At 44.5% G+C, this 9,664-nt stretch overlaps 1 protein-coding gene across 2 annotated transcripts in view; it reads right to left on the bottom strand.

Annotated features, from left to right (window-relative positions):
- Positions 1-2,977: 2,977 nt before the first annotated feature.
- LOC119324126 (phosphoglycerate mutase-like protein AT74H) overlaps positions 2,978-9,664 on the bottom strand; it is a 9,059-nt gene continuing 2,372 nt past the window's right edge. Inside the window, exons 2-4 of one of the 2 annotated variants that reach the window (XM_037597887.1) lie at positions 8,957-9,072; positions 3,915-4,693; positions 2,978-3,806 (exon numbers count right to left, since the gene is read on the bottom strand). In XM_037597887.1, the coding sequence (XP_037453784.1) occupies positions 3,367-3,806; positions 3,915-4,647 (1,173 nt within the window). In that variant the 5' untranslated portion in view covers positions 4,648-4,693; positions 8,957-9,072 and the 3' untranslated portion in view covers positions 2,978-3,366. The remainder of the gene's footprint in view (positions 3,807-3,914; positions 4,694-8,956; positions 9,073-9,664) is intronic. The other variant, XM_037597895.1, reaches the window with a different exon arrangement.

Genomic DNA, 9,664 nt, shown 5'->3' with positions numbered 1-9,664 from the left:
CAGAAGTTTCAACTCCATAAGCTTTCGAAACAACATGGCCTGCTTGGGGGGAGTCATGTGGGCCCATTGCAGCCAGGCGGCATGACAAGGGAGTGGCCGCATGGGCCCCAAGGGACTCCGCACCACTGACTCTCGGCGCAAGTGCCTTATGTGTTCATATGTCTTTTTATTTTTGTTTTGTTTGATTACTTTTGGTTTTTGGTGTTGGTTTTTTACTTTTCATTATTTATTCGCTTTCAACCAATTTTTATATAAATACAAAAATGTCCTCACAAATTAATAAATGATCAAAAAAATTAAAAAAAATGAAAATTTTCAAGAGAACCATAAAATTTAACATGTTCACGAATATAAAAAATGTGCAGAAATTTTGATAGTATTAGTTTTATAAAATTTTCATCAATTTAATTTTTTATGAATTTGAAAAATATTCTTGGAATTTAGAAAATATTCATGTATGTTTGAATGTTGAAGAATTTTAAATTGTTTCATGATATAAAAAAATCATGAGTTTTCATCTCAAACTTAAAATTATCATATGTTTTTGAAATGTTCTCAAAATTTGAAAAATGACCACTACTTTTTGAAATAGTTTGTGAATTGTAAAAGAAAATACATAGAATGAAAAAACGAAAGCTGGAAAAATGAAAGAAAAAGTAAATGTAAAAGGAAAACATTTAAAAAATGTAGGAAAAAATAAACCGCAGCGAAAAAAACTCGAATGAGACTGAAAGAAAATCCACCTAAAATTGTAAACCGAAAAAAGAAACAAGAAAGGGCAAAACTAAGCACACTTGGCACGTGCTTAAAACATGGCGAAGTTAATGGGTGTATGGTTGGGTGGCAATTTAACACGCCAAATAGGGAATCCCGTTCATGACAATATCCGTTAGAGCAACTCCAACAAGTCGCCTTAAAAGCTCTCTCTAAAAGTGGTTATACGTGGTGTCCATATAATTTAGGAGAGATTTGCAGGTGAGCATGTCTAATAAGTCCCCTTAAAAACTCCCCCTATAACTGGTTTTGGCAGTGACACGGCTGGCGGGCAACGACGTTGACGTCGGTGTTCAGCGGTGGCTAGCGCTGATGTGACGTTTTTAGGGAAAGGTTTACGGGAAGAGGTATCTTTCCCTAGATGGAGGGGAAGTTGGATTGATTATATGGGGTCTTCTAAATTTTTTTCCGCATTTACAAGACTTGTTGGAGCATGTTTTTTTTTTTTGGTCCAACTCCTTCCAAACCAGTTTTTTATACTGGAAAGGGGACTTGTTGAAGATGCTCTTAGCTTGTCGATTTTGTACAATTCAGGTTTACAAGGGTTTTTGCCCTCCCTGTTGCACTGTAATGCATCATTCCTTCAAAAAGAAAAAAGAAAACCTGCAGCCTTCATTTTGTATTTTCGGACCAAGTCAACTCCTTGCCCTGATCACGATGAAGGTCACAAACACAATCATTGGAAATGGAATGGCGTTGTTCTCTTCTCATGGTACTGATCAAAGAAATGCTGTTGCTATCAACCTCAACATGTTAACATTAATTAAGCACGTTCAAATGGCAGCCTAAGCTGAGTTCGATAGAGGATGCTACTCCATCTCCATGGCATGGCGGTTCAACGGTCAGGATTCCACGCACTGGCTCCGCTATTTCGGGATCTTGACGCGCAGGGTGGACACTGGACAGATCATAGACAGGGGATGATTATTAACACATGAGATCTTCCTGTTTCCAGGCAACACCGGAACAACCCGACTAAAGAAACTCTGCCTGACCCCAATAACAAGCCACCGCCAACATGCGCACATACTATCACGACGGTCAATTCTGGTCGGACCAGCAAACCAGGCAAAGGAAAGGCAGAGGACCAGAACAACGTCGTGCCAACAAGGACTGTTTACTATGACTAGAAAATGCATCCACGAATTCCTGCAGTACATAAACTAGTTTTCCCGAGCCACATGCTGGCTCAGGATTACGATGTGGATACATCATTAGTAGCAACAATCATCACATGGTATGTGTGGCAAGGTGTCTCCATAAATACAAAATATCTTCTAAAAAACAAAAGTAGGAGCAATCCGTGGGGGGGAATAGTTGGGAAAAGGAAATCTGTTGCAATGCAACTAGCAAAGGAATCTATGCACGTGAAAACTGAAGAAAAAAATATGCCCGGATAAAAGAATACTTTTGCTGCCAAAGGAAATGCTCGGATACTACAGTGCTCGTTGCATGTGAACAGAGACTACCAAACAAAATGCTCAGATAATAATGTTCTGGTGTTCTCTTTCTCAAAACAGACCTGTAAACTCCTCACAAAAGATAAAGTAAACATTAAATACTTTTTTTCCAAAACAAAGCCGTAGAAAAGGACTGTGGTTGTTAATTGCTACCCCCTCCGTTCCTAAATATTTGTCCTTTAAAAGATTTCAAATGGACTACCACATACGGATGTATATAGACATATTTTAGAGTGTAGATTCACTCATTTCGCTCCGTATGTAGTCTCTTGTTGAAATCTCTAGAAAGACAAATATTTAGGAACGGAGGGAGTAGATAAGAAACATGTAGAACCATATCTACCTAAAGATATTTTTCTATTTTTACTGTGCAAATAATCTTGATAAATTTTCAGTTGAAATGAAGTGTAAAGCAGAGGAGTCAGAGATATTCCCATTTTCAAAGCACAGACAAACTTGGAAAATAAGAATAAAATTAAAACTAAAGACTAATCATATTCAGAGTCTAGCTATGAACAGGTTAGAGATTGAACCAAAAATCATCCTATTCCAAATAAACTTGGCAATAAGCATGAGGAAACCTCCAGATATATCATTATCCAAGGCTCTGCTCTCAACCAGAGCACCCCCTTCTGCATTTTCCCAAATAGCATCTCAGTGTATAACTACTCTTGAACAAGAACTACTAAGAACAGGTTGCGAATTCAATGAGCATAGTCCTAATAGACTTGGCAATCAGGACGAGAGGGAAACCAAAACATGCAGAAATACCAATCTCCAAGACTCTGTTCTCAACCAGAGCACCCATTTCTGCATTTCTCCAAATCGTATCTCAATGTCTAGCTACTATGAACAGGTTTCGAATTCAACAAAGAGGAAACCAGCGATGGCTACATCCATCCATGGCGGAACACACTAGCAGTATCAAATCTGAAGAACTTTGACGGAACTAACGAAAGAGCAGGTCAGTTCGGAATCGGATACTCCAACAGCTCGATCTTGCCATTCTCTTCTTCTGAATCCTTCCGGTTGTCGAAGAACTTCGCGACGAAGGAACGAACGAGATGTGCAGTTGCAGTATCAAATTGGAACAAATTCTAAGGAACTACTAAGGGAAAGGGGAGCGGGTTGGTTACTCCAGGGACTTGATCTTGCCATCGTCTTGTTCCTGGCGCTTGTCGTCCCCCTCCCCCTCCTCTGGCGGATCGATCCAGTTGTCGAAGAAGGTGGCCATGAAGGAGGAGCACTCCTCGGACCAGCTGCGGCGGTTGGCGGAGGCGCGCCACTGCTGGTCGGTGATCATCTCCGGCGACAGGCCCCACTCCTCGAGCTCCTCCTTGGTGTGGTGCATGAGGAGGCTGTACTCGCCGCCGGGCCCGAGCTGCATCACCCTGAACTCGCAGTTCTCGAAGTTGTTGAGGCGCTCGAACTGCTCCACGGTCCACTTGAACCACTTCATCATGAAGACGCGCGAGGTGAGGCCGTGCGAGACGATCACCAGGTTGGTCTCGCAGGTGGTGCTCGGATCCAGCCTCCCGTTGTCGATGTCCCTCCACAGCGACTCCAGGAAACCTGCATTGCGATCGGCCGGTTCGGTTCATCGATCGATCGGAAGCGGAGAGGAGAAAACCGACGATCGAATCGGAAGGGAGGGGAATCGGAGCGGGCAGGGGGGCTTACTGGCGACGCGGTCGAAGACGTCGGCAGCGGACTCGCCCTCGGGGAAGCGGAAGAAGAAGCGGCCGAACCGCTCGCGGGTCTCCTTGATGGCGCGCATCCGCTCCTCGACCTGGAAGTTGCCGAAGTCCTGCTCGCGGACGCGGCACTCCTCGCGGGCTCCGATGATGCGGTCGCGCGGGAAGGCGGCGCCGATCCCGCGCAGGGTGGCCCGGGTGCGCTCGTAGGGGGAGACGTAGAAGTAGACCTTCCAGTTGGCGTCGGGGCCCCCGGAGGAGACGACGTCGAGGATGCCCCGGCCGGCGGCGCGCGCCTGCTCGACCCCGCGCGGCGTGAGCGGGATGCGGTAGTCCGGGGTGGTGGAGTAGGCCGACATGTCGAGGTTCCCCTGGCTCTCGCCGTGCCGCACCAGGATGATCCGCTTGGGCAGCCGCCGCGCGCACCCGGCCGCGTGCTGCCTCGACATCTCGCAGAAGGGGCACGACTCCTTGCCGCACCCGCCCGGGCTCGCCACCGTCTCGCGTGGTGAGAATGACATCGCTGGCGCCAGGGCGCGTGCCGGTTTATATAGAGGAGAGAGGAGGTGGTGGGTGGGTGATGGAGAGCAACAAACTCTCTCAAGTTCCTTCTTGGCGCCGCGCGCTGATTGGTCCAGCTGCAACGCTGTCTCTCTGGCTTCCGCCCCGCTGTCCGACTTGCGCAACAAGGAACTGTTACTATCAAACACTCCAGACATTTCTTTTTACTGCAAGTTTGCAAAGCTACTGCACATGCTGCTCCTCCTGCAATACATTTAAAACAATGGATTTCAATTTCCTTGGACAAATTTTCAAATTGTACAGTAATGTGTTAATTTTTACCATTTCCATGAATTTTTCCATCGCTTTACAAACATGTATGCTACCATTGTATCACAGATGAAATGTTTACTACTACAGCAAGCTTTTAACATTTACGGTTTGTTATGAAGAAATTACCATGGTTAAAGCATCTCAACCCGTTATTGCAAAAGCAAGTTAAACGGCAAAAACGTGCAACAGGCTAATCATCTATCAGGCCAGCTTCCAAACACATCATCTATCTATGGAGCGGCTTAAAAAATACTCCCTCCGTCCGAAAATACTTGTCATTGAAATGGATGTATCTAGATGTATTTTAGTTCTAGATACATCAATTTTCATCCATTTTAATGACAAGTAATTCCGTACGGAGGGAGTAAGTTGCTTCTCCCCAGTTTAAAAAATAAACCGTCTTCTAAATTTGTTAAGACTTTTAAATTAGATATACCATGATGGAAACCCAATGAATAAGAGAGGCAACTTATGAGAAAAGCTGAAGAGGAGGCGGCTTATTTTTAAGCTGCCAAAAGAACTGACCCTTACACAGATTCCGGTGTTTCTGGTACTTTACTCCTCTTTAAGGTTAACCAAGCCTCTTGATTAAGGAGAGAAGATAACGCGGTGCAAGCAAAGGCACGTGATACGGCGCATAGCGTATCGCAGTTGCGTCGCCACCGATTCCAGTCCCATCGCCACCGCCGCTGCTGCTTTTGTCTCCGTGAAGCATGTGCGGCGCACCGCGAAAATACCCCACACATGGCGGCTGCAATGTGAAACGGGGGCTAATAATCGGCATCAGAAGCAGCCAAGCAGTTCCCTGCTCCACGACCCTCCGCCTCCTCTGCATGCACGACACAGCGTCTCCGGGTCGGTGCTTTTGTTTTGGATATGTATTGTGGAGGCCGGATGATGCGTGTACCGGTGTAGGGGGCGTGTCGTGGGACCTCACACGGCGTCGACGCACGGAGCTCTGTTCAGACGCACGGCGAACACGGCTCAGGTGATCCGTGATCGGGCCGGCCCCATGCGTGGACACGTAGAGTACATCTTCTGCTAACATAATGCTTCGATTAATCACACACAAGGCCCACGCATTCAGTGATCGACGGCTACATATACTCGGCCGGCCATGGCATCATTACATGCATGGTGAAGATGAACAATGGCAATCCATCTACTACCTCTGTACCGAAATACTTGTAGTTGGGGAAATTAGTACGGAGGGAGTACTTAGCAAATCGGTTGGTCTATCAAGTTAGTGTGCCCAATTGGTCGGTTGTACTACAAGTTAAGCATTTTGTGGTAACTAAACACTACACACTACACACGGTAAAGATTGCTTTGCGCGCAAAAAGATTGTATAAGATTCATGATGTAAAGCAACATATGTGTATAATAAGTAACAAAGGATGCATATCATAAAGCTAGCAGGAACTGCTCTCAAAGGTTTGTTTTCAGGAGACAGGGTTGGTATCACTTGGAAGCAACCTAAAGCGTGCCAAATGCAAGTCCAAGTTGGAGCATCAGTGGGCACTGCTAAGAACAGGTAAACTAGCCTTGAAAGCCCGGCTAGAATCGACTAACAGCGCAATACTTGTACATAAACAATCCTACAGTCCATCAACTAAATGTATGGGGCCTGAACCTGAACCTGCTCCGCCCATTTTTAACAAGCCGCTGAATACCTTGTCAAGGTTCCGTAAAATCATTCCAATCTCACGGTGAGGAATTGTGCAACTTCTTGGTGGTAATTCCAGATGTGAAATGGGAAAATGGCTTGCACTCCAAAATAAGAGAAAAGACATCAGCAGAGCACCAAGCCCAGGCACAACCAGGTCCAGGCGTGCAGCTCAAGGATACCATCTCTTCTCACCGCCACATGCAACCCCCAAAAAGGTCGACACGCTAGCTCGTGGGAGCAAGTCCTCTCCCCCAAGGAAGAAGAACATCTCATGTGGGGCTCCAAGGCACGGAACCGGATAAGAAGATCATGGGTCCAGCTCGGAACTGCATTGCTGTTTCAGCTCACCTTTCCTTGGCCACATGTCTTTGACGTCCAGCTATCCGTTAGACAGATCTAGTAGATTTCGTGTTGTTTTAGACCGTCAACAGGGCACAAATGTTCTCCACATGCAGAAGATCGTCTAGAGTCTGCACATTCTCTGCGTGTATCTTGCGGATCGTCTGAAGTCTGAACAGACTTGACCGGACAGAGAGAAAAGAGGGACTGGAACCAATGCCCCCAGGTGTCAGTGTCAGCATTGAAAATGTGATGGCTGTTGGTTTCAGATAACGAGCTAATCCTGGAATGAGCGTGTCCAAAACGAGGGAGAAAGAAACAAGGAGGAACCCACAGCTATGAATCCCTATGGCCAATGGATCCCTACAAAGCTACCAGCCTGTAATCTGGACATGCTATGAATAGAACAGCTTACCTAACCTCGAGATATCCACCGTTTTTTTCGACCCACAACTGACGCCCTGGATGAGTTCCGTATTTGACAGAGTTAGTGCAAATGCGGCTTAATCTTTTCGAAAGGTTGAACAAAAACACTTGTTTGTGTTTTCACACACACAAAAAAAAACAGTTGTGTGTTGCCTAATACGTACTTCAAAATAGAATCAGCTAGTTGTCTTCTTCTCTGTTGATCGTGGGGTAACCTTAAGGTAGATGGTACAAAACGAGCAATGCTATATCCGTCTACTGTAGTCCTGATTGGCTAGTACCGGGTAATGCGCCTAATGCAGTTCATCATGACCTTTTCAATGGGCTGCTAATAGATGATAGTGCATGGTCAAGTTGAGGTAACAAAGCTGTCTCTCTATAAACAGATATAACCAAAATTTGAGATAGGCAGGCACTTTATCTGACTGGTTGTGCACTCAAATACAGAAAAATTGACAGTACGTAAACAAAAAGGCATTATGATTGCGGAAAGGAGAAAAGGAAGTGATTCTTCCTCTCGGTATGAGCAATATCATCAAGTCAACTGTATTTAGCACTATCATCGTTGCTACTACAGAAGTAGAGGTACCACAGCACAAGTCAAGGCCCAAGTCACTCTCAAGAACAAAATAAGGTCATGCTACAGTTGCAGGGTGGAATGTAACCTCAAAAGGTTCCCTCCTCGGCTGATTTTAGTGAGTTGTATGTCGAATTTACTGGCACCCACTCAAGATCTTTATGTTAGCTACTCAAATCTGTCCGTTTTCCTAGTTGGATAATAGTTGGAACAATGCGATGTTCTCTGCACAACAGTAGGATATTGTTAAACCCTCCTGTAGCTAAAACAGTTCCTTACAAAAGGATACAAATGTGTATCCATCGTCCCCATCATTCTCATCCCTCTTCTCTAGCCCGTGATCTCACAGTTTCGCATATTACGTGTTTAGATAGAAGTTTACAATGCTCTACGATTTAGCTTGAGAGATTTCGCAACGTAGTTGAACTATCAACAGCTACTAATTAGCAGTTGGTGTCTCCACTGTGTTAATGGTCTAGTTGTTAACCAATGTATATCATTGGATTGTATGATAGCTATGATCCATCATTATGAGAACAAATAGATATACAGTTCATATAACATCATACCAAAGTGCAGCTGTTGTGCCAATAAAACCAAAATACAACTTCCTTTTTGATGCCCCAATTATTATCTACTTGTTTTCAATTGCAATTTACAATATATAGTTTCCTACCAACAGCAATTTAGAACTAGGTTTATCTGGTGAACTGTGTGGTAGGCAATTACGCATCCAACTACTTAAGTGGCAGAAGTTAAAAATGACACTAGTTGTAATTTGTTAGTTCCCAGTCTGTAAAGGACAAAGGCTAAAAAGAAAAATCATTAACCATCCCTGTTATTATGTTTCAATCAATAAATGCCTCATTGGAGAGTTAGTTTTACCTTCTGCAGAAAATTTCTCATAGGATGATGATTGGTAGGTAACAATAGAATATAATCGCTCAAATGCATTGCTCAGATTTTTAAGGGCTACTTCATTCAGATTGCTGACATCATGCAATGTTTGAAGTCTTTTTTTAGCGCAATGTTTGAAGTTACCAAAGGGTAAGCATCACAATTATGGGCTAATGGGCTCATGGAAGTCGTCAGTTCTAGATAACGATATGCACAAAACAAATGAAGGCAAGTGAGCATACTTCAACAAAAAGTGATGGTACAAAAAACAAGATTTAGTGATTACCAGGAAGTGGTCTTTCCTTATTTCCAACTCAATCAATTATATGAGTCTGAGATCTGGCTGAAACAAGAACAGGTTTCACTCTTGTATAAATTCCTTAATCCATATGATGAGAATATCTACAAAAGCAAATTAAGTAATAAATCATAACAGTAGTACTAATGAATGCAAGATAGTAGAGCAAGTATCTTCTCAATTCCACTATGCATCGTAACACTAAGTCACAACTTATTTTCCATCTTTCAAACTAAAGAAATGGAATGCCAAGAATTCACACGAATTTTCCTTTGTAATATATACAAAATGGGTCAATGGGTGGGCTACTGAGAAATAAGAGCAACTCTAACACGGATCATCAAACCGAACACACCAAACATCCGCGGACGCGTCCGCAAGCACCGATAGGGGAGCCGGACATCCAATCCTATGCACCAAATGTCCGCACCTGTTTTTTTCTAGCCGGTCATCGTGCTTGCTTCAAAGTAAACAACGATAACATTGAAAAAATTCTCATTGGCATTTGACCTAACACTTGCAGGGCATGGTGTTGGAAGGCGTCGGCAGGGCCTTTGGATACCTGGCTGCGGACGGATCGGGGTGAAACGGCGGCGTAGTCCAAGGCAGGCAGGCACATGGATGGGGCGGCGGATGGTCAGCAAGGCCTGGGCGGCTGCTAGGGTGGTAGGGCGGCGGCGGCGGACTGGGAAGGTG

Source organism: Triticum dicoccoides, chromosome 1B (assembly GCF_002162155.2).
Source record: "Triticum dicoccoides isolate Atlit2015 ecotype Zavitan chromosome 1B, WEW_v2.0, whole genome shotgun sequence".
NCBI lineage: Eukaryota > Viridiplantae > Streptophyta > Magnoliopsida > Poales > Poaceae > Triticum > Triticum dicoccoides.
The sequence above is the reverse complement of the archived record's forward strand: the minus strand, read 5'-3'. Positions and strand labels throughout refer to the sequence as shown.